The sequence below is a fragment of the Physeter macrocephalus genome, chromosome 10 (assembly GCF_002837175.3).
Source record: "Physeter macrocephalus isolate SW-GA chromosome 10, ASM283717v5, whole genome shotgun sequence".
Lineage (NCBI taxonomy): Eukaryota > Metazoa > Chordata > Mammalia > Artiodactyla > Physeteridae > Physeter > Physeter macrocephalus.
Window position 1 is genome coordinate 7,718,813 of NC_041223.1, and position 27,916 is coordinate 7,746,728.

At 57.4% G+C, this 27,916-nt stretch overlaps 1 protein-coding gene across 1 annotated transcript in view; it reads right to left on the reverse strand.

Annotated features, from left to right (window-relative positions):
• Nucleotides 1-4,731: 4,731 nt before the first annotated feature.
• IGF2R (insulin like growth factor 2 receptor) overlaps nucleotides 4,732-27,916 on the reverse strand; it is a 91,459-nt gene continuing 68,274 nt past the window's right edge. Inside the window, exons 31-48 of the mRNA XM_055087669.1 lie at nucleotides 27,123-27,313; nucleotides 25,527-25,653; nucleotides 24,707-24,826; nucleotides 24,158-24,414; nucleotides 23,669-23,887; nucleotides 21,959-22,108; nucleotides 19,651-19,812; nucleotides 18,329-18,536; nucleotides 17,852-17,998; nucleotides 16,574-16,808; nucleotides 15,733-15,869; nucleotides 13,460-13,574; nucleotides 12,587-12,733; nucleotides 11,831-12,018; nucleotides 8,368-8,554; nucleotides 7,730-7,882; nucleotides 6,706-6,775; nucleotides 4,732-5,989 (exon numbers count right to left, since the gene is read on the reverse strand). Of these exons, the coding sequence (XP_054943644.1) occupies nucleotides 5,591-5,989; nucleotides 6,706-6,775; nucleotides 7,730-7,882; nucleotides 8,368-8,554; nucleotides 11,831-12,018; nucleotides 12,587-12,733; nucleotides 13,460-13,574; nucleotides 15,733-15,869; nucleotides 16,574-16,808; nucleotides 17,852-17,998; nucleotides 18,329-18,536; nucleotides 19,651-19,812; nucleotides 21,959-22,108; nucleotides 23,669-23,887; nucleotides 24,158-24,414; nucleotides 24,707-24,826; nucleotides 25,527-25,653; nucleotides 27,123-27,313 (3,212 nt within the window). The 3' untranslated portion in view covers nucleotides 4,732-5,590. The remainder of the gene's footprint in view (nucleotides 5,990-6,705; nucleotides 6,776-7,729; nucleotides 7,883-8,367; nucleotides 8,555-11,830; nucleotides 12,019-12,586; nucleotides 12,734-13,459; nucleotides 13,575-15,732; nucleotides 15,870-16,573; nucleotides 16,809-17,851; nucleotides 17,999-18,328; nucleotides 18,537-19,650; nucleotides 19,813-21,958; nucleotides 22,109-23,668; nucleotides 23,888-24,157; nucleotides 24,415-24,706; nucleotides 24,827-25,526; nucleotides 25,654-27,122; nucleotides 27,314-27,916) is intronic.

The following is a 27,916-nucleotide window of genomic DNA, read 5'->3' on the forward strand; positions in this document are numbered from 1 at the left end:
GCTGGGTGGCTTAAGCAACGGAAGTACATGGCCTCACAGTTCTGGGCGCCAGACGTCCAGAATTCAGGTGTCGGCAGGGTTGGTTGCTACTGAGGGCCGAGCGAAGGCGGTGCCAGGCCTCCGTCCTTGCCCTGCGGACGGCCGACTCCTCCGTCTCTTCACACCTCCTCCCACGGTGCCGTCTGTCCCTGTGTCCAAATTTCCCCTTTTTGTAAGAACACAGCCCTAGCGGGTTAGGACTGACCCCACTGACCTCACCTGATCACCCCAGTGAAGACCCCGTCTCCATGTCACGTTCTGAGGTACTGGGGTTAGTACTTCAACATGTGGGTTTTGGGGAGACGAGATTCAACCCGTAACAACGTCTATACCCCAGCGTTCAAATGTGGGGAGATAAATGCAGGATGGGGTCAGAGCAGCATTTCAGTGGTTCCAGTACAGTGGCCCAGTGGTACCCACAGGGGGCCGGTGCCAGGGACCCCCACGTGCCCCGAAATCCGGGGGTGCTCAAGCCCAGAGTCACCTCCTCCCTACTCACAGCTCGGCATCCACGGATTCGGCCAACCACAGAGCGGGTAGTACTGTGGTATTTATTGAAAAAAGTTCGCGTCTAAGTGGAGCCGTGCAGTTCAAACCCATGTTGCTCAAGGGTCAACTGTACTTCAAGATCGGGGCTCAGGGTCAACTTCCTGAGGAACTTGACCCCAAGGAGAGAGAAGTACTGGGGGGACACAAATGGCGGGGGCAAAAGGCGGGGGGAGGAGCGGAGGCTTCCTCTGGGGAGGGCGGGTCTGAGGTAGCGGGTGCCCACTTGGCCTTGCTGTCATTAATCAGCAGCGGCGTGTTCTCGAGCAGACAACGCACGACCCTGCTCCTCGGGACTGTCCGGAGAAGAACAGAGCCGTGCCCATGGAGACAGCACCCTCAGTGGGCTGTCCACACCCCACCAGGTCCCCCGAGGGGACACGGGCCAGCATCCAGGGACTGCTGCGTGCCGTTCCCCTGCTCGGAGACTCACCGGCCACGTTTCCCACTGTAATTTCGCCCAGCAGTGTCTCCTTCTAAAGACTCTCTGAGAAGCCTCATAGCAAGAAAAGCCATTCACCTTTCATTCAGCATTTTCCAAACTTTCTTGAACGTAAGTCGTTTCCAGTTTTTGCAGAACATCTGTCATAATCACACAGAACAAGTGTCCCGTGGGGCACACTTGGGGAAATGCCACTATACGACAATCCGTCCACGTGCCGACGCAATCTTCTAGTTCCAGTGTGACTTCGTTCATCCTGAGCCCCTCGCCTCCTGCCCCGTGCTTCCAGAACGAGGCCCAAAGCCACGAGGTGGGCAGAGCAGGACAGGCCTCGTCCCAGCGGCAGGGTGGGCGAGGGCGTCCCTGAGGGCAGAGTGACCGTCAGGCGTGCCAGAGCGCCATCAGGATGAGGAGGGTGACCTCACGTGTCAAGGTCACCAAAGTCAAAGAAAGGCTGAGGAACTTTCCAGACTGAGGGAAACTCAAGAGAGGCAGGGCAACTGAATTGGACAGGATTCTGCATGGGGTCCTCTTAGTGAAAACGGCGTTGCCGTGACAACTGGCAGGACCACGTGGGTGTTCTGGGTCCGGAGGGTGCTTCGTGCTCGTGGGGGGTGACATCCTGAGAGGCCGGGGGTGACAAGGCACCAGGGAGGCAGCTCACTCTCGCACGGTTGAGGGAAAAGAGTTCTTTGTCCTGTATGTTCAAATTCTTTGTATGTCTCGTCACCTTTTTTTTTTTAAATTTGAAGCCAAGGGTCACAGGGTCTGCCTGGGACCTGACCCTCTAGGCACCCACCCCATGGGATCCAGCACCCACGTCACTTCCCTGCTCTGGTGGAATGAGGCTTGCTCCCCGGGCCACTTTCCCCAGGACGGTGCTGAGAGCAACTGCCGGGTGACCTGCGTTGTCACCCCGTCCAGGGCTGACGACCAACAGGACCACTCGGCTTTGCTCTCCTCTAACTCCGCGAGTATCAAAGTAACAGCATAAATGTCATTGAATTTGATTCACAAACTGGTCAAAACAGAATAAGAGGTAAAGAAATATGAGTGAGTAACTAATAATTCACGGCCTAACTCCGGCCTTTCCCTCTATCTTGATGGGAAACACTATTTCCCCCAGGGTGGTACTGACAGCCACTTCCATGGGACTCTCCAAGTTCCAGGACTGTTCCAGCCTTACCTTCGCGGCGCCTCCAGCCCCTCCAGCCCCGAGCACACAGCTGCCTGTCTCCGGGCCCACCCCAGCCCAGAGAGGAGCTGCAGGACCACCCGGCCCGGCCACCCCGCCCGGGCCCTGTGCAGCGGGCCACCCCGGGTACCCGTCCTTCCGGGAGGCACAGCATGCTCAGCTTCCCTTGGGAGACGCTGGCCCCACGTCAGCCACGTTCATTTGGGGAAATAAGAAGTCGTGTCGCGACGTCAGAGTCGCGGGGATTCTCCAAAGCCGGTGAAGGGGGTCCTGTCAATCTAAGCTGGCCAGTACCCTCCGTTCCTGAGGCACACCATCCCCTTGTGACCTGATCCCCTGGAAGGGAAGCTAACACCTCCATGCCCACGTCTTGAACTGGTACGAAGGGACCAAAGAATTCCTTCTGAAAGCCCGGGTGGCAGTCAGCCTCCCTAAAGCAATCGTCGGATGATCAGCCTACGTCAGAGGTCGGTGGAGAAATGGATTCAGCCGCGTTGCCACTCTCCCGTGGATTTCCTGGGCCGGGCCCAGGGTTTGCCTACACCGTCCTGACCCCCCCACTTATCCCATTCCTCCACCATTCAGTGGACAGTCTCAAAAAAGCAGTGTGGGGGGCGGGCTGAAAAAATTTGGTTAAAAGGAAACTAACTAGAATCTTAAAAGATTCTAATTCCTGTTTGCTGTCAGGGAGCGTTTTCCTAAACTACCTGTGACCACAGCTGGCACGGACTGTTAGTCTGTTTGCAGGGGCTCAAGAAAAGAGCCTGAGCAAAAGCCTCACGCACGTGGTCACTTCCCCATCCCTCTGCGGCCGGCACGAGCTGGGCACCAGGGCAGGCGGCCCGAGGTGCAGACGGAGAACTTCCCCACCATCGAGTTTAGCAACAGGGCCAGTGAGCACCTGCAGGTGCCCCTCCGGACAGAGCGGGCCCCCCGCGCCTCAGCAGGAGGGGAGCGGCTTGGAGAAGAGCCCCCTGGACGCAGTGTCCGAGGACCAGCAACTCTGGGGTCACAACGTAAACCTTTACGAGACCCCCGAGTGTCTGTCTCAGGAGAGACGTTGCAAAATCCTTAAGAAAAAAAAAAAAGTCACCCCAATTGGAAATAATCAGAAAATGAGGAGGGAAGGATGCTGACTCTGAGAAGTCTAGGCTGACATTGCAGTAACTCCGTTTGGTCTGCTTTCACGGTAATAGCTAAGAAGCTCTCGTTACTACTAGTCAGTAATTTCAGATGGAAACCAAATGTGTGCAGGAGAACCCCTCCTGCCCCCATGGCAGCTTGGGCTGCACAGCAGGATGCTTTCCGGTAGTATGGGATCTGCACGCACGGTGGTTGTTTTGGTAGCAATACCCTTTCTCAGAAGGAGGACGCATCAGGTGTGGATGAAGCTGACAGAAGCCCCGGGGCCTCGGGTGGGCACCTGCGCCACGCGGGGAGACTCCAGAGGGAAAGCTGACGTGCTGCTCGTGCAGGGTCGGCTGCCATCCGGACACGTAACAGGAGGCACAGAGAGGGCACTGGGCTTGGCAACCAACCAGGCAGCTTTTCACTCTCGTGGGGAAAAAGCAGGAACACCTGGTTAATAATTTATCTTTTATTCAAATTGTTGAATACCTCATATTACAGTAAATTTGATTGAAAAAAAAAAATGAGCAAAGAAATCAATTTTTAAAAATACACTCATGTTGAAATCAAATAAGCCAGCCAAACGGAGTACAAACCAAGGAACCCTGTAGGTTGGTTTGCTTTCCAGGATATGAATACCACTGAGTCTATATACAGTTCTATAATGCAAGAGAAGTCATTCATTAAACACTTCAAGAAAGGAGCCAACAGCCGGGAAGGACAGTGGTCTCGCCCTCCCGTCCTGCAGACTGAGAGGCCGGCCTTGGCCGCGCCCCCTCCCCACCCACCCCCAGCAGGAATCCAGGTGCAACGCTAGGAGCGAGAATCTGGCCCGCTGGCTTTCATGCAATTTCCGTGAGTCACGCACTGTGCAAATTAAGGCTTCTTATAGGTCGAATGGTTGATAAACACTTTTTTCTTAAAAAAAATAAGCACAGTAAAGGTGGTATCGTGAGAACCTGAAGAGGTGAGACCTACACCCCCAAGTCCAGAAAAAAGTCTGACATCTCAACTCTATTCTCTCTCTCTCTCTCTCTCTCTCTCACACACACACACACACGCACGCACAAATCAATCTTTGGGTGGGTTGTCTGACTTCACCAGCTGGCGAAAGAAATACTGATAACTGTGCTCGGTGCACCTAGGATTGAAGACGTCATGCAAAAAGCTGCAGCCGTTACTGACTAGAGGCAGACAGCAGGCAGACCCTCCAGAGCCCAGGCACTAGGGACCCACACGTGTGTGTGCGCGCACGCACGCGCCCTTACGAGACAGAAGCAAAAGGGAAAAGAGACAGAACGGCAGAGTCTAACTTAGAGGACGTGTCGTGGAGCAGTTCAAAACCTCGTATGAAACCACCCGAGCGCCCCAACAGCCTCCCCTCTCTCTCTCTCTCTCTCTCTCACACACACACACTCTCACACACACACACACACGCACGCACAAATCAATCTTTGGGTGGGTTGTCTGACTTCACCAGCTGGCGAAAGAAATACTGATAACTGTGCTCGGTGCACCTAGGATTGAAGACGTCATGCAAAAAGCTGCAGCCGTTACTGACTAGAGGCAGACAGCAGGCAGACCCTCCAGAGCCCAGGCACTAGGGACCCACACGTGTGTGTGCGCGCACGCACGCGCCCTTACGAGACAGAAGCAAAAGGGAAAAGAGACAGAACGGCAGAGTCTAACTTAGAGGACGTGTCGTGGAGCAGTTCAAAACCTCGTATGAAACCACCCGAGCGCCCCAACAGCCTCCCCGCTAAGGGATGGACAGATAGATTACCCCCTGCCGGCAGGAAAAAACTGCTGTTGTTGTTTTTTTCCTTTTTCGCAAACCTGAGTAATTGTCAAAGTCAATAAATAGGAGGAGAGAATTAAATGCTAAAATATAATGATCAAATACCCTACAGGGCCTAAAGCAGCAAGGGTTTTCCGCAAACGCAGCCCTCTTCTGTTCCGAGACGCGTCTGGCCCGGGAGCGCTAGGAAGCGCCCGGCAGCCACGTTCTACGCGAGGGCTTGGGACTAAGCGCGGGGCCCCGGCGCCGCCCTCCGGCAGCTGGAGCGGTGCCCCATGCCGGCGACCACAGAGAGCGGCACCCACCTCCTCACCCTCTCCCCCATCACCAAAACTCTTCCCTTTTGAAACAGTTTTTGTTAAAGGCAAAAATGATAGAAGCATCACGGAGTCAAAGTCTTATTTGGTTGGAGGTGCCGGCGGAGTCGCCGAGCGCCCGCGGTCTAGATGTGCAGGAGGTCCTCGTCGCTGTCGTCGTGGAAGGAGCTCACGGTCTTCTGCGCGGCCCGGGGCCTCCCCCTCCTGGCCTGCTCCCCACGCATCAGCCCCGCCCGGTCGTCCGCTCGCTCCCGAAGCGCCTTCCTCGGCGGGGGCCTCAGCGGGTGCGCGCCGTCAGCCCCGGGCCCCCTGCCCAGGCGCGCTTTCACCTCCGGGAGGGTCAGCACCTCGTCCTCGCTGTCCTGGTCGTCCCCGTGCAGGGAGGTGAGGGCTTCGGCTTTCACGGACTTGGTAGTGATGTGGCCGTTTTCCTGCCCCTCCTTCCCGGGCCTCGGCGACGGCAGCTGGATCTCTTCCATCAGCCACTCAGTTTCGTTCTCGTCCGCCTCTTCCTCCTTGTTCACCTGCCGGGACACGGCAGAGGCCGTGGGTCCGCCTGAGACCTCGTCGGCCTCCTCTGCCCCCCGCCCTCCATGACCCACCCAGAGTCGGGGCCCTCCTCCCAGCCCACCGCAACCGTACGGTCCCGTGTTCCCCCTCAGGGAGAAGGGGAGGGCTGGCGACTGCCAGCTCCTGCTGAGACCCAACCAAGGCAGATGGCGCCAGGAGGCAGGAAGGCGGCCAGCGACAAGGCGGCAGTGCTGGGGGACGGGGCCCCTCTGCCCCAGGCGCCCGCAGGCAGCAGGGAGGGAGGCCGCGCGGGGGCCGCGCGGATCAGTGTAGTTGAGGGAAGCCTTTCAGAGGGCAGCTAGCAGTACACTCCAGAGCCACGAGGGCGTTTAGGCGCCCCGGCCTCGATTCCTAGACATTTATCCTAAGGAAGTCATCCAAATGCCAGAGGCACAGAAATGTTCATTACCATCTTTTTCTGTAGAATAGCCAAAAAAGTAGAAGATAAACACTAAACACTGTAAGAAATTAGCTGCAACCACAGCGAGAAAAACTTGAAGGGAAAAGAACAAAAAGTGTGTTCGGGTGAAGAGCAGGGGAGCGTTTTCCCCGCGTCCCCTTCGAACTTCCCGCGATGGCAGTTGCCTTGTAGTCGCTGACCAACATCGTGACAACAGTGCGACCGCGCGCGTGCGTGCGGAGCCACCCGAAGACCTCAGCAGGGGATTACCTTTGAGTATTTGTAGGACACGTTTGCGCTCCTTCGACAGCAGTTGGTGAGCTTGCTCATCACCGTCTCCCTGGAAGGAGACCCAAGTTACTCCAGGCTGGAGCCGCGCCCCCCTCCGGCTCCCGAGTGCCCGCGACCAGGAGGCTGCGCCCCCAAGAGCGTGCGCTCCCTCAACCCACGACAGCAGGGCTGTAAACCGGTTCAGCAGGAAGAACGCTTTGGAATCAGACAGACGCGGATCCAAATCCTGCTCCCCGTTTTCATGGCGTAAGAAGGGCCAGAGCGAGTCAGCCAGCATCTGTCCTTCTGCTTTCTCACATCAGCACGACGACCCACACCTTCCCGCCACCCCAGGGCTGCGCTGAGATTACTGGGCCGGCTCACGCCCAGACCTCCCGCCCCAATCCTGTGTCCCACTGACAGCCTCTCAGGGCCGGGATGGCTGCGGTCAGCACTCCCCGACCCTCTCTCGTTTGCCTCTGGCTCCTCGGGCAGGTGAGAGAGGCAACAGGGAGCCCCAGAGCTGGACCGTCCCTGCGCTCTGGACAGGGCTGACTACACACAGAGCCCTGGGCCTCATTCACGTGTGACATGAAGTCTGCTGGACGGTCATGCCGCCTGTGAGTGACAAGACCTTTCACCAGCAAAGGGGAGCCAGTGGAGGAGGTGTCACAGCCGGCACCTAACAAATTCTCCCCTTCTAAAGGGCAGGCAAGTCAGCTGATCAGGAGGAAGTCAGCTCGTGACAGGTGTTTAACTCTCTGTCCATCTGTGGACATGTGCAGAGAGCCACATCCTGGGAACAGGTGGGCCGGGCCAAGGCCCGCAGAGCATCTGCCACGTGACCTGACAGGGTCCACAGCCCTGGTCAGACAGGACACGTGGTCACAAGGACGCAGACGTTTACAAAACACAGCTTTGGGGACCGCTGCCACACTTCGGCTGCTGACGGGCTCAGAAACAGCCGCCCAGATACCGACTCTGAACCGCCGGCCTGTCCCACTGGCCCACCGCCCGTCCTTACCGTCGCTCCCTCTTATGGAGCAGCAGGGCAAGCAGGCAGCCAGCAAGCGCCACCAGCAGCAGGCTGAGGACGGCCCCAACGGCCTGGCTCCGCTCCGAGAGCCCCTTGCGCTCCTGCACGGCGTCCTCGGCGCTCTCACTGTCGAAGCCCACCCTGCGGGGAGGCCACAACGCTCAGCCACCGCCACCACCAGTGCCCAGCGAGGCCCAGCTCAGGCGGTGGCCCTGCCTTTGCAGCCCTGCACAGTGAGATGAGATCCACCAGAGGTGGAGGACACAGCGGACAGAGCCCTCTGATGATGAAACTAAGGCAGGAGGACTAGGAAAGGCTGCTGCAGGATCTCCAGCCACAGGGCCCTTCGTCACTAAGGGAACGAGAAAAGCCGAGCTTTGGGCAACACGCCTCCCCCAGGCCTCTCTGATCCCTGTGCAGGGCCCCAAGAGCACAGAGGCGCTTCTGGAGCAAAGGCTCAGGGACACGCTGGCCGCCCTCGTCTCCCGGGAACACGGCTCTCTTCTCTGGGAAGAAACAGTGATCACAGCCCAGGTAATAGCTTCTCCCTCTCAACAACTCACCCTGGGACACAGCCTCAGTGCTCCTGGAGCTAAGGGAGCACCGCGGGGCAGGGCCCCACTTACCCTAGAGGACACACGGCAGAGGTGTACCAGGAGAAGAGGTACTGGCAGTCGGCGGTCTCGTGGCTGAACTCGGGGACCCCGTCCCTCACCAAGGGGTCACAGTGGAAGAAGATGGTGGAGGAGACAGACTTCGTCTTGTCTTTTCCACACTTGGAGGAAGAGGCAAACACCACATCCAGATCGCCATCTGTCAACAAGGCAGGCGCACACACAAGCACAGCCCCATTACCATTGGTGTTTCGGTAGGGGGCCAAGTTTACCTCTTCATAGCCTGTAAAACGTTTGCAGAGACTTAAAATCAGACGTAAGGGTCCTTCATCAAATGTCCCAGATGAGCCCTCACAGACCGCTCAACACACGTTATGGGGCTCCTGCCCTAAGTCAGAATGTGGGAAAGACTTGAACCTTGCCCAAAAAGAGGTCCGGCCTTTGTCCTCCGCTAACAATATGATTTGGATGGGGGGGCTGCCTACACGGTATCAGTCCACCTGGAGACCGAGGTTGACCAACCAACCCACCAACCCACCAGTCAACCAACGCATCAGTTAACCAACCAACCAGCCAGTCAGCCAACCAACCAATCAGCCAGTCAACCAACAAACCAGTTAACCAACCAACCAGCCAGTCAACCTACCAACCGAGTGATCAATCAGTCAAGCCTATGCAACGAAGCCCCAATAAGACCTCTGGACACTGAGGGATGCGTGGGCTTCCCTGGTCAGTTCCTGAGCTCCTGTGTGCGTTGTCACGTTTATGCTGGGAACATAACACGTCCTGATTCCACAGGGAGAAGACAACAGAAGCATCTGGCTCCCTCCCAGACTGTACCCTCCCCACTTCTCCCGCCGGCCGATTTTACTCTGTATCCTTTCACTGTAATAAACCGTAAGCGCGACTCGAGCAGCTCTGAGTTCTGAGCACCCCTCTAGTGAGTTATCAGATCTGAGGCGGAGATGGGGCCCCCTGGACTCGCAGCCGGTGTCAAAAGTGAGAGGAGCTTGTGTGGACTCTGCCTTGCGTGGACAACTCTGTGGCTGGAGACTCAAAGCCTCACGACCGGCCGCCACTGGAGCACCAGGCAGTGCAGCCACACGCTCGGAGGGCAGCCGAGACCCGGCCCCGCGCGTCCCCACTCATGACTGGCCGAGCCATGACCCGAGTGGGCTGTCCCCCAGGCTGGAACGAGGGCACAAACTGGTGAGCCAGCGAGGGACTGAGGTGGCAGCTCTGAACCTCAGCCAGAATCGCAGCCAGAGACGGGCTTTGCGGCTCCCCACTCTTGCCCACTCGGATGAATGCAGACCCGTGAAGGGTGTTAAACTGCATTCTTCCTGAAATGTGGACGAAGGCTTAAAACTAAAGCTACTTCCTCGCACTGGTGAATGAAGGCAGTGAAAACGTCTGAAAATGATTTCGTTAACCAAGAATAAATAAACACGCGCGCACAAGTGTGTGTGTACATACGTACACACAGACACACGCACACCCTGAAGCTGGGGGACCCGCAGGAGGCCAACTAGACTAGACACAGGCCTTATGGACGCGAAGGTTCTCACTCTAGTGGCTGGGCCCCTGACCCGGGCTGCGGCATGGAGCCTGACCTCTGCTGCAGGCACACCAGCAGCAGTGCCCCTGGGTGTGAGGAGAAGGGAGCACGGAGCTGGGACAGGCAGGAGAAGGAGGAGGAGGGGGCGGGCGGAGGCAGTCCAGCAGGAAGGCCCGTGGACTGGCCGCATGGGGCCGGCAGGGGCTCGGGAGTGATCTGATGGCTGGGTCTGGGTGCGTTTGCGGGCCCAGCTGCTAATAGAACGGGAGTCTGTCAAAATCTTCCAGGCTGTGTTCAAAAGAGCTTGGACTTTCCTTCTCTGCAGAGCAGTGGCCTTGGGAGGCGTTTAAAGCAGCCCTTCAGTCGGTCAACAAACATTTACCAAGCACTCACTGCAGGGCCAGGCCCTGAGGACAGCACCTCAAGAGAGGGCCCAGCCAGCCACTGCACGACTCCAGCATCCGACCCAGCATCACTGGAGGAGACCAGAGGACCAGCGGGCTGACTCCATGAAAGGGAATCACGGAAGCGAGCCAGACTGACCTGGCAGGTCTCTGCCCAGCCCCCGGCGGGCGCGGTCAAGTGCAGTGGCCAGCTGGGTACCTGAGCATGGAAACGTCCTCTTCTAGGCTACACCTACTCAGGGAGCAGCCGCTCCCCTCCTCGCCAGGGTCTCTCTCTCAGCAGCCCTTCGAGGTCAAAGTCAACTGGTTTTGTAAACACATTTAATTGTTTAAAAAGCGAGTTCATTCACCTGGTTCAAAAATCCAATCATGAAATGGTATAGAGTGAAAGACTAGTTGTTTAAAACAAAAGCACATGAGCTGCCTCCTGGAAATATTCTTTCAAGGTCAAGAAGGAATTAGGAAAGAAATAAGTGAGGGTAATTAAGAGGTACAAACTTCCAGGTGCAAAATAAATGAGTCACGGGTATGAAGTGTAGAGTGCGGGGAATATAGTCAATAATTATGTAATATCTTTGTGTGGTGACACATGGTAACCAGACTTATCGTGGTCATCATTTTGAAATAGCATTGTAGGTCAACTGTACTTCAAAAACAAACAAACTCACGGAAAAAGAGATTAATTTGTGGTTACCAGGGGAGGAGGCTGGGGGGAGAGGGAATTGGATGAAGGTGGTCAAAAGGTACAAACTTCTAATTATAAACTAATAATAGAGATATCATATGCCACATACTAAACATAATCAACCCTGCTGTATGTTACATTTGAAAGTCATTAGGGGCGTGAATCCTAAGAGTTCTCATCACAAGAAAAAAAAAATTTTTTTTCCTTTTTCTTTGATTTTGTATCCATATGAGATGACAGATGCTCACTAAACCTGTTGCGGTCATCATTTCATGATGTATGTTAAGTCAAATCATTATGCTGTACACCTTAAAGTTATACAGAGCTGTATGTCAATTATATGTCAATAAAACTGGAAGGGAACAAAAGGAACAAAGGAAAAGCTCCATCAGTGCAGAGGAATGCCCTCCTCCACACCCACCCGAATACTTGGGTCAGGTCTCTCTTTTCTTCTCATCCTTCTGACAAACACGAACCCTCTTACCCTTCTGCAGTTAACATCTGAAGACTCAAAATAAAGACGTGTTGTGACAAAACCCAAACCAAAGGGAATTCCGGACGCCGTCATGCACGCCCACCCCACCACCTCTGGTTTAGACCGGGTTTTGCTTGTTTGTTCAGGAGGTAAATCTTCCCTGCAGTGAACCGCTCGGGTCTGACACACGCTGCTCGGTGCGCTAGGACAAGCGCGTGTCAAGACACAGGATCGGACCCAGGGCTTTTGTGCTAAAACTGATCTGACGTTTCAACCGCAGGGCGTTTGTTTGTGAAAATATGTTACAGTTCCTCCAAGGAAGTTAAACGTGGCACATGGATGGAGAGAGTTACCTTGAACGTAGTATTTGGTTTTGTCAGAAGTCCCGACTTTCCTGCTGAAGTGCTGGTCGTTGGGCTTCACCTGACAGACGTTGGCCCCGGAGCACGCGGGGTTCGGGGAGCCCGTGATGGAAGACAGCTGGATCTCATACAGGTACTCGTCCCCGTTCGTTCTCATGTCCCCAGAGGCACTGAATCGCCTGAAGAGGCAGAAAAGGTCGGGTGACTGCCATGGTCCTTCAAGAGAGCCCTTTGTCACCTGGACCCAAAGCCCAGGTACGGGGCAGGGTTGCAAGATACCGCCGAGGGCACCGCCCGCCGCCTCCCCGTCCTACTGCCGGCCCCCATGCTCTGAGCTTCGCTGCGCTGTTCTCAGATACTGTGCCCTGCACCGTGCCCACTTCCCCCGCACAGGCACGGCCCCAGACCCCGAGACCCACCCAGTGACACCGCTGAGCAACTGACTTTTTAATTCACAAACTAGGAAGCCCGGAAGTTCCTCATCAAAAACTGTTTCAGAAGGTTCCAGCTCCAAGCCCTGGGCGAGGGAGGAGGGGCGGCTTTATTTTAACGCTCAAGAGAACGCAGCGTCTTTGGTGTTACACTCAACAGCTGAGTAGCGCTTGCCCTCTGTTTGAGCGAAATATGACGACTACATGGAAACAGTCACTAAAACACACAAACACTTGGGCCTCTTTATCTCGCAGCCCTCGGCCGCGGAGAGATCTGAACACGTGGCAGCACCCAGAAGGAGGCTGCTCCACTGACTTGAAATAAATGTCCCCGAGGCTGAAGCTCCTGCCGTTGGCCGGGTTGGTGATGGTCCCGTTCACCATCTGCACCTCCTGTGGCTTCACCGCGCAGGCTGCGCGCGAGTCCCAGCTGAAGTGGTAGGTGCAGCTGTCCACGTCGAACCTGCAGGCGGCACACAGACCACGGTCACGGCCACCCTCCCAGACCAGAGGACGCCGCCGGGCTAGGAGGGCGACTCACGATCAGGAAGACGCCCATCCAGCTCATCTGCCACGTGAAAAAGCAGGCAAGCGCTTACACGTATGCTTAAAATTTACAAACTGTGCAACGTCTAAAAGCTGGAAAGATTTGCTCCTAGATTGTTGAATATTTGCTTCACAAGCACCTCGGACTCTCCAAGTGACTGAACCCTTTGACAACGCCTGGCTCTCCCCTTTCCCAGGCCCAGCTTCTGGAAGGGGTCTGGCGGCTCACAAACACAGCAGCTCACACGCTCCCCCTGCTGGCCAAACGCCCCCCCGCAGCCCCACACACGGAGCTGCCCAGAGTTTCCCGAATAATCCGAGAGCAAGCATCCCAGGTGCCACCGTGCTGGCCGCGGGTCCCAGACAGGCTGCTTGAACAGCTGGCCTTGGGTGGCACCAATCAATGCCCTTTTGGTTACACTGTGACATTCAAAGCCGGAAGCCGGTGAAATCCTGCTTTACGCCTGTCGCGCCCCCATCCACGGACCCCCTCGCCGTGCGGGGCAGCCCCGGCTCCACCAGGCCGCGGGTCTCAGCGGCCGGTGCCCCTCGCCGCCCCCAAGGGGAAACCACGGGGAGAAATTCCGACGGGGTCCCGGCACACCCTGCGCACAGCTTCCCTGGGGGACCCCCATCCCCTCACCTTGTGAACGAAGGCCGGCCCGCTGTCTTCGCACAGGTCAGCTCGATGACGGTGGATGCCGTCCTATTGTCACCACACTGATGGCCTTTTGAATAAGTCACGATGACTCTGTCATCTGAAACACAAACGCCTGAACTGATGCTATTTCCAGGGCATCACAGGAGCCCCAGTGTCAGAAGTGAAACCTGTATCACGAACAAACGTCTGTGCCTCTGGAGACTCATTACACGGGTCGTCAGCGCCGCCAAGCCTGGTGACCGCGCCCGGCCCGCGTCGCTGCCCGCACAGCAAGAGGAGACCGGGGCTCAGACCCCAGCCGACCCCGCTCGCCGTCTCCTCACCTGTGCGGCCAGGAGACCCCCGCAGCGTGAGGTCCGCAGTCGAGCGGGGAGTGCCCAGTGCAGCGTGCGTGCAGGGCCCCCTGCCGTGCGCAACTTCTGTGCCGTTTTAGGCGCTTCCCCACCCTGAGCCTCCCGGGAAGGACAGGGCAGGCGCCAGACATCCACCCTCCAGCGTGACACTCCACACACAACAGCTCTGGTTTCCTCAGGCTCCCTGGCTCCACATGGAGCTCTTTCTGCTTCTGAAGATGACGTGGTCAAAGAACCAGGGGAAGCCCAGCCTGCAGGGGCCAGCAACTCCGAGTGGCAGCCGAGAGCTGTCCTGGGGGTGCCCGAGGCCAGCCCGGCTCAGCGCACAGATGGTGGCTCTCGGGGCCAGCACGGGACAGTCCTCCGGTCTGACCCTCACACACCCGACCCACGTCCTTCGAGGCAGGGGGCGCGGAGGGGACGGCACCCGCTGCCCAGGTGTTCTCCGGGGCGTGGCCAAGGCACGGGGACCCCTCGACAGGAGGTGAGGCCCACGCTCCCGGACCCACCCAGGCTCAAGGCTGCTCTGGGTGAGTTTGTTTTAAATATTGGGCTTTGGTGACAATTTTGTAAGAAAGGGTTTCACAGCTTTGAAGAGAAATTTTTAAACTTCTGGAATGTGAAACCAACAGGTATAGGTCTTGATGAAGTGCCCCCAGCCCCATACTAGATGGACAACACACTCAACCTTCCACACCTCCAGTTACCCAACTTGTGAAATGGACTCTAACACCTACCCGGGCCACTGAGGGCTACACGTGTACACACGCGTAAATCACACACGTGCACACACGTATAAAGCCTGGTTGCCGGGGACTGTTAATTCCTGGGACAAGAGTCCATCTCTTCACCCCACAAGGTTACACCCGCCAAATGCTCGTGGGGGTCACGGCGACTGGCCTTAGATGGTCGTCCTGTTGGGGCCTAAGGGTAAGACCCCGCCTGGCGCCTCAGGGAACAGGTTTTACTAGCTCATCTTTTCCCGAGGCGTCAATGTTCTAGTTTTTGTCACCTGGCTGTGGGAAACCGAGGGAGAGACGGGTCAAATATCCACATGTGAGGACGAGACAGCAGGGACAGACCCACCCGCAGACCCTATGCCCTTCATGGCGGCTACAACCAAGATCTCCAGCGGAGGGCGAGCCGTGGGCCAGGTCTGGCCACTCCTGCGGCGGGGGGGGCGGGGTGACTCACCCCACTTCCAACCTGCAGTCGGGGTTTTTCTCAAGGGTGACAGTGGTTCCTCAGAATTCTCTTTCTCCCTGTCAACAGCTGGAGTGGACATAGGCTCCCCGTGTCCTAATCAGGACAGCTCGGGGACCCCCTCCAGCCAGACAGGCACGGTGAACGTTGTTTCTTCCTTGTCCTCCCAACGCACCTGACTGTTCCTAAACTAAGAAAACCCTGCCTTTTCCTTTTACATGATGAAAGGATCTTTCAACAACCAACTGCAAGATGAATTTTCTATTAAAACTATTAAGACGAGCTTCATTTTGTGTTTCTGAATTAAAACATTACGAAAACGTGCCCTGAGTCGTCTTTACCAGGTTCTCATGTCATCGTTTGGCTTCCCCGGATAAACACTTGCATATATACACACGGAGGCTGGAGCAGGGTCTCCGAGGAACCCTGAGCGTTCTGCCCCCCTCCTGAGGACAGATACCTTCCCAAGATCACCCAGCCCTCCAGACACACAGACTAGGACCTGCCGTCTCAGTGGGTACAGAGCCGTACTTATTCTGATGCTCCGGGAAGTACCAAGTGCCTGAGAAACAGTCACTGAAAATAACACCTGGAGGCTTCAACCAAAGCCAGTGCTGACCCTCTGGCCACAGGAGACACCTCCACCTTCCCGACTCTGACACGACACCTGTGACCATGCGACAAGGGTCCAGGCCTTACCTATGACGTCCAGCTTCTGCGTGTGAACGAGCCCCAAGACCTGGACGTCGCCAGAGGGGCTCTTTTTGCAAACGCTGGCTCTTTCAGAGCAGTCCAGGGGCCCTTTGTATATTTTCTGACACAAATTGATGTAGTACCTGTAAAACGACACAGAGAGAGGCAAGGTCAGTGTCTGTCCCGCACACTCGGGGGCAGCTCCTTCCATTCCTTTCAGAAAACTTAATCGTTCTGATAGCCAAGGATTTCACAGCACCTCTGGACGCAGCACTGAAGCAGGTCTCTGGGTCAAGAAAGGCCAAAGAGCGGCTGGATGCTGGAGAAGCGAGTGTGCCAGGCAGGCACGCGGGGTGAGCCCCGACACTCGGGTGGTTTAGAGTCAGGACAGGCAGCGGCTCAAACCCCGGCGAGTCGTTCCCTCGCTTACGGCTACTTAGGCCCTCCAGGTCCACGCTCCCCCCTGCCGTGTGGACGGAAGGATCCCGGAGCGCCTCGGGGAAGGTCTATGCAGGGAGCAGTCGGTCCAGCTAACCCACCGCGGGCCAGCACGGCCTAGGGACTTCGGGCAGCAGAGCTGGGACGGTTCACGCGCCCCGACACACGCAGCCACGGACGGCTGCCCCTCACAAACAGGAACCAAACTGAGACTAATTCCACCAGGCCCACAGCTGACCAGCGGCTTCTCTGGGTTCTGAAGGTTTCTGTCGCCTCTGCTTCCAAACCACCCGCTGTGCACCAGGCCACCCTGGGCGTCAGAGGAATGAGGCCATCCCGCCTTCAGAGTCTGAGCTAAAGCACCAAGCACCCAGCCCGTCAGCACGCGGCCGAGGTGGGGGGCACTCACGAGGTCCCGTCGTGGACAAAGAACCAGGAGCCGGTGAGGGAGGACAGCAGCCGCAGGTCGTAGGTCTTGTGCTTCTGGATGAACTTGCACTCCATCTTCTTCGGGGGGCAGATGACTTTGGTTTTCCACTCAAACGTCACCTCGCACCCACGAACTTCACTGAAGACCTGCGGCCGCCCCACACCGGCATCCTCGTCGCACTTGAAGATAATCGCGGACGTCCGGTGGCTGTTGGCTGGGGCAGCACACGGGGACCAGTCAGCCCCGGTCTGTCCCTCACTCGTCCTTAGGCTCCTCCCCGCCTCCGCTGCGCTGGCCCTTAGGGACCCTGTCCATCCCTGGCCGCTCCCCACGCAGCCCCGGCCAGGTCCCGTTGTGTTCCATTCATGTATCTCAACCCTAGCTAGACCAAGTTCCCTCGGGGCACAGTATCTCCTTCTGCACTTAACAACCTCACAGCAATAGCGCAATGCCTTGCAGACAGGTATTCGGTATTTGATTAATGGGTGAATGACAATAAAAAATGAAAACAGTAACAATAAGATACCTGTAATTCATTACCTAAAAACGCGTCCCCCGACAGACCAGGAGAAAGGTGCTGCCCTAATAAGCCTCCAAACAAAGCGACAGTAGAGTCCCTTGTAAACTTAACGTTTGTAACTCCTTAATTTGTACCACTTTGCTCCCTGATGACTTACAAACACTAAACAACTTCTCGCGCATTTATCCCATCGCCTTCCTTGGGAACTCACATCAGTCTGTGCCACACGCGTTACTAGGACTCCCTCGCGTGCCGGTTCTCTATGCGGCAGCAGCAAGGATGCTGGGTCCGGCTGGCCGTGCCCCCCGCCCCCGCCCAGCCCAGCCCACCACAGAGCAGGCGGGCAGCCGACGAGCCCCTGCAGGCCTGATTGCCCCCCCACCACCCTGCAGACCCCGGGCAGCAGCAGTTCTGCCGAGAGTGAACGTGAATCACCGGTGCTGAAAACTGGCGCGTGGACACAAGTCCCTCGAGCCGGGGAGTGGGCGAACTGACCACCTCGAACCCGCCCCTCACCTGGCCCCGCCGCGGTGCACGCTCACGGTGGAGCAATACGCCCCACGGAACGATTAAAGACGACTTTTCTTTCTGGAAGAGAGCCCTGGCTAGAAGACTATATGCAACAGAATCACTGCCGTTTACTTGGACGCCCAGGAAGATCTGAGCACGAGGCAGGCCTCCAAAGGGTACAAGGCTACCTCACGGGCCTGGCTGGGACCCGGCGCTCCCCGACTCACAGTGTCTGCAAAAGCCCCACTCGTGGTCCCTGTCGTAGTTTGCGGTGGTCGCGCACCAGAGCCTGGCCCTGCCCTCCAGAGCGCACTCCTCAGAGCTCTTCCCGTTGAATACGAAGGGGAACACGCACGGGTCGCCTTCCTCAGTTTCTGCAAAGAGAAGACGTCTGCGTGACCCTGAGTATCGGCACCACGTTGGCCGTGCCTTACCAGGCGCCGTCACCTCCAGCAAGGACTCCCCATAGAAACGGTCACCCTCAGCCAACGTGGGGACTGCCAGGCCTCCCGGCCACAAGGCGACAAGCAGCTCGAGGGCCCAAGCGCGCACACCTGGGGCTGTTAGGACAGAGCGTCCCATGGTCCCAGCCAGGGTCCCAGCGCTCGCGGCATCTACAGCATCATTCCTCAGCTCTCGCCTGCTGCCAGGTCTAACTTCACGTTTCCTGGGAACGTAAAATTCGCCCCCCTGCCAAGACTCACCTGGAGGACAATTATCTCCGTTGGCGTAACTTAAAATGACAGCTTCGTCCTGGTGCCTGTAATCCAGTCTCATCGACGCCAGCCTCCCGAAAGACACCCCCTTGCTCCCGGAGAGCAGACAGACGCCTCCGTCCTTGCAGCCTCCTTGGTCCAGGCCCGCAGCCGCGGTGCACACCCCGACGCTGTAGGTGCGCGAGTCTCGGGTCACCTGGAGAGACATCACCCCGCGGCCGTGAGGGGTCTCCAGGTGCAGGGGGCCGGCGCTGCGGGAGGCGGGCGCGTGCAGGCAAGTGGCGGCTGGGTCTGCGGGCTGTGCCCGGGAGCCTCGGCGCGCACCTCCGCCTCTGGGGCCCTGACCCCCTCCAGAGAGCGACGCCCTGTCCACTCTCTGGGCGCCTTCCGCACCCAGGCGCTGCCCTCCGGTGGCAGCCCTGCTGGCCGTGCTCCCGCGGGCCCGTGGGGGGCGGCAGCTGCGAGACCCCAGGCGGCTCGCCCCCCTTCCCGAAGCCCGCGTCTCCCCCCCGTAACCCGGGAGCGCCGAGGACTCAGAGCTGAGCGCAGAGCGGCCGCAGCCTGACCGAGGGTGCCTCCCTTGCCGCCCAGCCTCTGCAGGCCGCACCTGCTGTGCACCCGTCAGGAGGGCCTGCGCCCAGGCACGGTCTCTGTCACGGCAGCCAGGCCGCTGGCACCTGGGCACACAACTCGGAGCTCACCGCGCACCAGCTGCCGTCCCGAGAGGCAGGGGATCTCGCGGGCTCGGTCCACGGCCGCACGACTCAGCAACACCTACGTCACAGGGACGGAGGCCACGGCCCCAGCCACGTAACGAACAGTCCACAGCGCTCAGGCCGGGGCCGGCCAGCCCCCTACGCACCCAAACGTGTTCGAGTCGGGGGGCCCACAGCTCCCTCTCCCACCGCACCTCTGCAGTCACGCTGGAGACAGAGAGGGTCCACGTGGCCTCTGCCGGCCCCGCCCCTTACGGGCACACGGCCACACACGTGTCCACGTGCGGTCACACACGAGCTGCCTCCTGCTCTCCATCTGCGACATGAAGAGCCCCCCTGCCCCCTCACCGGGCCGCGGAACCCTCCAAAACAAAGAACCGCCCCCGTGAGGCTCGTCTCGGGTGTGAGCCGCGACTGGTTTGCACACCGTCCGAGCCCCACCCGGGACAGAGTAAGGCCGTACCCCGCCACGCACCGCCTCGCGGCCACACGTCCTCCAACGATGACGTGTGCCACGCTGCGAAACGTAAGCGAGCGTCAGAAAGAAGCCCGGCGGCGGCCCCGAGATGGCGGGCGCCGGGGGAGCAGCGCTACCTTGAAGGTGCTCTTGGAGAGGCTGGACAGGTTGAAGCTGTAGTGTAGCTGCTCGTCCGTCAGGGAGCAGCCCTCCGCCTTCACCTCGTCAGGACACACCAGCGGGGTCTCCCACTCGAACACAAAGTCGCAGTCGCTGGTCCTCAGCAGCTTCGGAGTCCCCTGTTTCAAGGAAGGGCCTGGGCTTGGACCCACGCGGGTGAATAAGCGCAGCACCCTCCCTGCTCCCCCGCGGGTGCCAGAGACAGCGGCCCGGGGGCTGCAGGCCCCTGTGCAGCCCCCAGATGCCAGGGGCTCGGGGCCACCCACGGTGGCCTCTCTCCAAGAGGAGGCAGCCATCGCCCGTGCCAGCGGCCAGGAAGCAGCACTGCCCTCCAGCGCTGCGAGGCAGGCCTGCCCACGCCCCAACTCCTCGCTGCCCCCGGGCCGGGGCCCTGCACCTAGAGGGGGGCAGCATCTCAGTGCTCCACGCTACCAGCTCAAAGGCAGAGAGGGAGGGATCCTTAAACGTCGTGACAGAGAAGTGTGTGAAACCAAGACCCTCCCGCTGCAAAGGACGGAGGCAAGTGATTCTACATGCATCTCTGCTCCACCATCTCTGGAAACTGAGGATGTTTACAATAAGGTAGAGAAGTGACCTGGCAAGACACCCACAGGCCAAGTATCATAAATAAATATAAATCAAGGTGCTTTCTCCCTCCCTCATTCAGCGACAGCCACAAGAACAGATGAGGAATTTCATTTTTAGCTGTAGCTGAGAATCTGTTTTTCTATAAATGTAAGTGAAGAAAATATCTCCACTAAAGATAAAAAAAACACAGGGAAATAAAATCTCCTCGAAAATCTTTCCAAACTTGACTGCACGTGCAGCGTGAGATACCGTTTCTAAAACCCCAAATTACTGATCACTCTTAGCGCACCGCTGCTCCGAGACCAGCGCAAGTCCAGGGGTACCCGCGGACGTGTGTCCAGACGCCCCCACTTGCAGAGACAAGGGAGCCGACGATCACGGCTTCCCTCGCCTCGATCACTCAGGATTACCCTCACCCCCAACAGTCTGTGAACAGGGAAAGGCCTGTCTGGGAGCTCTGGGGCTCTATATGCAGAGGCCCCAGAAAGCAATGGTTTGTTTCTCCCCCTTCTCTCAATGACTGTACTGTCCCTCCTTGGCAGGCTGTTGCCAGGCCACTTCCTGCCACTGTCCAGTCACCCATCTGTGGCAGCCACAGCCCCCTCCTCTCCCTCACAAGCCTGCTACAGGCCAGGGAGTCAGAATGTCATCTTACTGAGATTCCACGTTACAGAACCATGACCTTTGCTCACACTCCTTCAGCCACAAGAGCCTTAGAATTCATCACCTTCAGGATTTTCAGAGGCAGTTCAGGATATGCGTTTGTCTTACACACACACACACACACACACACACACACACACACACGGTCCTGTAATCAAGAACGTTAACACTTCTACATATTCACATTAGTTGTGACAAATACAGACCATAAGTAGCCCCAGTCCACTCATGTCAAAGGACTGTAAGTTTTTGGAGTTTTAGGGATTTCAGAAGCACAGGTAAGGGGCTGAAAGCCAGGCTGCCTGGAGCAAAGAGCTCTCCACTGGAGCAGTGGGTGGGCGCCCAGCTGCCCCTGCAGAGCCATGCGACATCAGGCGGCCCTTCTGAGTCAGTGCAAAACAGGGGCCACAATCTACCAATTTATCTCCCATTCTCAGAGGGAGGTCGAGAGAAAACTAATGCAAAACTCTTTATAAAATAGCACTTTTTTTTTTAATGGAAACCAGTTCTGTTTTTTAAATGCATGTAAAACAAAAATCAATAGCCTCCTTAAAAGCAGATCGTACAAATTTGTTGTAGCGATTTTGATTCCAGAGGTCTTCTTTCGTTTGCTGACTTCCAAAATTTGGATCATGTCCTGAGTGATTACAGCTGCCAAAACATCTGACTTCCGAATAAGATCAGTAATGTTATAATTTAAAAAAAGAACACCAAAGTTGACACTTTTGTATATTGGTAGGCAAAGGTGAAGGCCACTTCTATGCTCAAGTGTTTCATGTTTTTAAAGTACAACAGGCCTCTGTGAGCAAAATCTGCCTGGTAACTCAGGGTGGGTTTAACTTATTGTTAAATTAACGGCTTTAAGTTATTCCACGCACCACTGGCACACCACATGATGCAAGGCAGGCGTTGTGAACACAGGCATTCTTGGTCCGAAACAGGCTTTATGGGTTTCCAGCTCTGGTTCATCGACCCACACTTTGGCTCCTACCTTGTAAACAGGCGCTCACTTACCATGCTCACACCCCTCTTACAATGAAAGGCAATCAGCGAGGTGTAGTTGAAATGCCTGTCCACCAGGCAAGGAGTACTACTTTCAAAGTTCAAGTAAACTTCGTTAGCTATGGGATTGAGTATCGGAGGTCCTGTGACTCGACCAATATCCTACACAAAGAAAAGAGCAATGTTTCAGAAAAGTAATGTTTCCCCAGGTTAGCGGAGTAACGGCTAACAGGATTGCAAAAATTACATGCCGTCTGTTTCAAAGATGAGCAGCACCTAAAGACACTGGGTTAAGAGCAGCTCACTTGAAAAGCCCGGGCAGTCAGGCATGCCACAAAGAGACCTCAGCCTGCCGGCGGCTATCCGGTTCGGTCCCACGCTAGTTAACAATGGTTCTACTTCTACCCAGGGTCAGTTTTTGACAATTCCAGGCAACAGGAATTTCTCTCCCCGGTTACCCCGGGGCGGCCGCACAGTCTCTGGCTCTGGCTGGTGGGAAGCAGGAGCCCACGTGGCCGCCCCAACGATGGCCCGTCTCCTCCCGCCCAGCACTGCGCCGGGACAGCTGCTTCCTCGGTGGTGCCCACAGCGTGGCCTCAGGGGGCGCTAAGCACACGCTTACTCACTCCCCGCCGTCTTCCGCGGCTTCGCACAGCCCCTGGTACACACGGGCCGCTCGGCCAGTGTTTTCGAGCAAATGAACACGCACGGGAAAGGAAAGTGACTGGCCAGGAACAGCGTGCACGTATATGTGCGTGATGAGTGTGCACGTGCGTGATGCGTGCGTGAGATGAGTGTGTGTGTGTGAATGAAGCCACAACATGCTTTGCTCACCACTGTGGGGCGCGTTAGGTCCACAAGGACACTACACCCTCTCTAATTAGAGAACGTCCTGCATTTTTTTAAATCTGAGAAAAGGTAGCCAGATGGGAAAACAAAAGCAGACTGGATCTGTCAGCAAGTGGTTCACACCAAGGCTCCCCCCCTGCACCACCAGAAAGGCTGACACCACAGCACTTCCTGCCAACATCTGGTTGCTCCAGGCCCTGCACTTGTCACGTAGCTACGCCTCTGTCAAGTTCACATCACGGCCAACTTCCCCACCCCTCCCAAAGCCTCTCCCCACCAACACCACAGACAACATCCATTTTTTAAAAGGACATCTAGATACCTTATGACAGGACTCACTGTTTAAAGAATGCAGACAAACACACCACTTTTGAGATGCATTTTAAATAAAACATACCAAGAATCTGACAAAACATGAATATAACTCATGGAGACAATGTTTAGAGATCCAAATCTATACTGGAAGACAGAATACTTGGCTATTAGCAAACCAGCTCATACCCTTAACGACAACTCATTTACCAAAGAACCCGCTTGCACTTCACAAGCGTTTCCATGACACAAGACCCGCATGTAAGCCAAGAAACCAAGTTCCATCAACGTCCTTGAGCCTTCTGACCTGATACAAAACAGTGTGTCTACACGTGTATGTTCACGTTTTATTTCCATAACCGCTGACTACCCTCATCCGCCGACAGCTCAATGCACAAATCCTTAGAACCCGCCTCCCCTAGTGGACTCAGACTCACGTAGTCCTGGCTCATTTCCCCATTCCTTCTGCCTGAAAACTCTCCCGTGAAAGCCAGAAACACGGCATGAAGGAGACTGTTAAAAGCCTTGCAGGATGGCCTCCGCCCCTGGTTCCCTACTCACTACGGGGGCGCCGTCGACGGGAACTCTGCACACGGCGGAGCCGGCGGGACAGGGCACCCCGTGCATGGGGTTCAGCGGCTGGCAGATGTTGATGTAGAAGTCAGGGCTGGTGTCAGAGGCGTCGTCCTCGCTCTCATCGTACGCTTCGTACCCCCCGGTGCGGTGGATGAGGGGGGACAAGTCGATGATGGAGCTGCCGTTCCGCACGGAACACTCCGTCTGTCAGGCAGGAAACACGCCTTGTCGGTGTCTGCAGCACCTGTTCCTGACCACCAAGTCGTCACCCACGAGGATATAAGCTGAACCAGAAGAGCACGAAGGGTGGACCAGGGTCCCCAAGTGCTTGGCTACCTAACACCGGGCACTCTGAACCAAGTACGACTGGGGCCCCGGGAGCGGATGAGACAGGCTGGGGGCCCGAGGGAGTCGCAGCGGAAGTGCAGCGGGGCCCCTGGCTGGGCCGTGCCACACGTGCCCGGCCCGACTCACCACCTGCTCGCAGGCCAGGGGCGTGTGCCAGTAAAAGAAGAGTGTGCACGTCTGCTTGTCCAGGGAGATGAGCACGGGCCTGTTGGTGGGCCCGGCCTCGGGCCTGCACACGAAGCTGATCACGCTCTTGTAGCTCAGGCCGGTCTTGGAAGGACAGGGGGAGCCGTCCTCGTACACCAGCTGTAAGACCTGGTCCACGTACTTCAGCCTCTTGTTCGCCTTGCCCACGCTGATCCTGGTCTGCCCGAAGCAGGCCCCTGTCCCAAACGCAGACGGGGGAGCGGAAGACGCACAATTAGGGCTTCAGACCGCTTGCTTTCCGATGAGAACTTTCTGCAGAACCAGACTTTGAAATTCACAGCTAACACTCTGGAGGGTCCCGCGTGCTTTTAGCAAATGTTACCCATCTAGCGTTCCATCACGTGGCCACGAAGCCCCCACGCCCCCACCAGCCCACCGCTGCCGAAGCAGGAAGGCATCTGGCCTCTTCGCCGGAGGGACGCGGAGGCCGAGGCCGCCCTCGGGGCCGGGAGGGCGGGCCGCACTCACCTACGCCAGGGGCGCAGTTCTCGTTGTCCCCGCACACGCTGAGGTAGACCAGCCCCTTCTCGCTGTAAGCGGCAGTGTACCCGGCCCTGCCGCTTAGAGAGCTCAGGTCAAACAGGTGTCCTGCTCGGGGAAAGGGATGGGGACAGCGTGACCCATCAGCGGCGCTCACACACAGATCCCGCCGGCCATGGGGCCTCCTCATTCCTCGTCACGTGTCACTGCCCCCCTTCACTGACGCGGCCCCCAAAACCTTCCTGACGGCTAGAAAGTGCCCAGGAGACAGCGGCTCAGGGCGTCCTCCTGCGCCTGGGCCACAGAGGCCACGGCGATTCCGGTGGGGTTGGGAGGGCCCGCCGGCGTCCCTCCCGCTACCAGTGACCCACCCCCAGACCCTTCCGGGCCCCAGAGCTGAGATCCTGTGGTTTCCTCATTGCCCCACATCAACTCTGAAAGGAACAGGAGACTGACTCCCGCTCCGCCAGCCTAGAGCTTGGGGCCAGCACGCCAGAAACAGGAGTTACGGGGAGCACGGCTTTCAGGGAGGTGCTTAGTCTCTTCTCCACTGAAGAACCACAAGTCAACAGGACCGGGCAGATCCAGCAGAAAACGCCCAACATGCACCCACAGGACAGGATGCTGCTGCCCGGGCTGCCTGCTCCCCGGCCTCACACTGGGCCTCTCTCCGCTTGCGCGCGCGTGCGTACGTGTACGTGCGCGTGCGTACGTGTACGTGCGCGTGCGTGCGCGCGTGGACCTGCGTGTGCGCGCGCCTGCGCGTGCGCTGAGGGTGCGGGGGTGGGTGGCCGGCAGCGCCCCTCACCCGTGGAGGGGTTGGTGACCTGGCAGTCGCCGTGCTCGTTGCTCCTCACAGGGCAGGCAGCGGCCGTAGGCCAGGAAAAGGCGTACTCACAGTCCTCCACAGCACTGAGGAACATGGGCCTGGAGTTCTAGAAGCAAGCGAAGGGCAGACAGCTGCTGACGGGGTGCACGCCTGACGCAGGCAACGGCGCCCACTGGCGTCAAGCAGGAGCTCCCCTGCGGCGCACCACAAGCCCGTGACACACCCGTCTCGGTGTCTTCACGGGACGAGGGCCGACTGGGGAGAAGCAAAGGGTCAGGGTTTGCTCCTGAGATACCCCTGGGGGCTCGACACGCACAGGGTGAGACAGAGCCGGAAATCCACTAGGGGGACAGGGACGTTTTCCTACAGCTAAGGCTTCTAAGGTGGGGTCAGGGACAGGGTGGCGAAGGATGCTCAAAGGGCCACCGTGAGGCACGAACGAGGAAATAAATGATAATGTCCTGAAAAATGGAACCAACATCTGTTATGAGGGACATAACACGAAGACCCTCAGGGAGAACTAGTCACGAACTAACTAATCCCCCACCACCTGGGCTAAGGCTCCCTGCCTCTCAGACGTGTCTCGTCCACACGGCGAGGGTAAAAGGGTAAGATTTGTACGGCAGCGCCCTCCTTCCCAGATAAATCAGCCCCTGGCACCCGCGTGCAGAGCCCTCCACAGACCAAGCAGCTGTCTTGCTCTGCCATGAGCCTCTCTCCTCAGTTACAGAGCTGAGCGAGTCTATGGGGGGCGCAGGGGTCCAGGCTCAGCCTCTGCACGGCCTCCTGAGGGGGAGCCTCAGCTGCCACCCCGTCAAGGGGCAGACCTCAGGCTCCTCCCGCCACGGCTGGCCGCACGCAGCTGGACGGTGGTGCTGTGTCCTGACACTGAGGATGGAGTGTACTGGGCCAGCCTGACCTCACTCCCGAATCTTACAAGACAGCACACAGGCTGCACCTTAACCTCCCTGGCAGAGATGCTCCCGCGGTGAAAAAAACAGTCCAGAGAAACCATTAATTCAGCTCCCACCTGCTGAACTACATGTACCAACCCGTCAGGGAAGGAATCATGCAGAGATGAGACGAGAACCCAGTAACCACGCACCAACCACATGCCAGAAACAGGGCCCGGAGCTTCACGCCTCCTCTCTCTAACCTCACAGCGATTTGGCAGGACAGGCCAAGCTCGTGTTGGTAACAGGTGCCCAGTTTAGGGAGGTTAGGTGACCGAGGTACACGGCCAGGAAGTGGAAGAGCTGCCTTGGAACCGGGTCTGCCCAACCTTTCGCTTTACCCAAGTGCCTCCATGAAGACAAGGGCAGGTTATCAAATATCAGTTCTCTCTCCGGCCTTCAGGGATCTGAGTCAAACTTCAAACAGAACCACCGAATTCTGGAACAAGAACTGCCAGGGTGGACACCCCGGGACCAGGGCCCGAGGCCGCGCCGCGCCGCCCACGCCCTTTGTTAGGCTGGGTCACCCCGAGCTCTTCAACTCACATCCCAGGAAGTGAGACATCAGTCTCGCTGACCCTGGACTCGCACTGGGGCCGAGACAGCTGTGCGTGTCACTTACGACTTGGCTCTCGCTGCACGAGAAGCGGATGGTGGTTGACTTCTTCCGGATCTGGTCCGGACACAGGTCACCATCGACGTACCTCAGCAGAGTCATGCCCTCGCTCCACTGAGGGCCATCCCTCACTCTGCCCAGGTTCACGGGCTTGGAGCCACCCAGCAGACACGCGGCCGCCTCCGGAGGGCACGGCTCTGCAGCACAAGCAGAGACAATTAGGAGTGACCGTCAGCCCCTGTCCAGTCTAGGACTTAACAAGGGACGAAATGTCCGGCACGCGACATAGTTGATTCTAACAATCACTGCAAAATATCAGTGATTTCTTTCATTAAGTCAGATGCCAATGACACCATGAGTTCTCACTCCATGAAACACTCTTTTACCACAGATGGGTTGGGGGTGAGCATGGGGTGTGGGGAGAATTCAAGGCAGAACAGCCTCAATTATTTCTGATCCCCAAACAAGATGAAGCTGAAACACCTAGATTACGCCCATGGAACATTTTAAATGGCCTATATTCACGTGCACTCTTACTTTAAGAAGTCACCAAGAACTGTGCCGATTTCCCAGTCCCCGAAATGTCTGAGTCATCTGCCCTGGGTAAAGAACGAGTCCCACTTCGTGGATTAAAAAGAGCCTCGGGGGCTTCCCTGGTGGCGCAGTGGTTGCGCGTCCGCCTGCCGATGCAGGGGAACCGGGTTCGTGCCCCGGTCTGGGAGGATCCCGCATGCCGCGGAGCGGCTGGGCCCGTGAGCCATGGCCGCTGAGACTGTGCGTCCGGAGCCTGTGCTCCACAA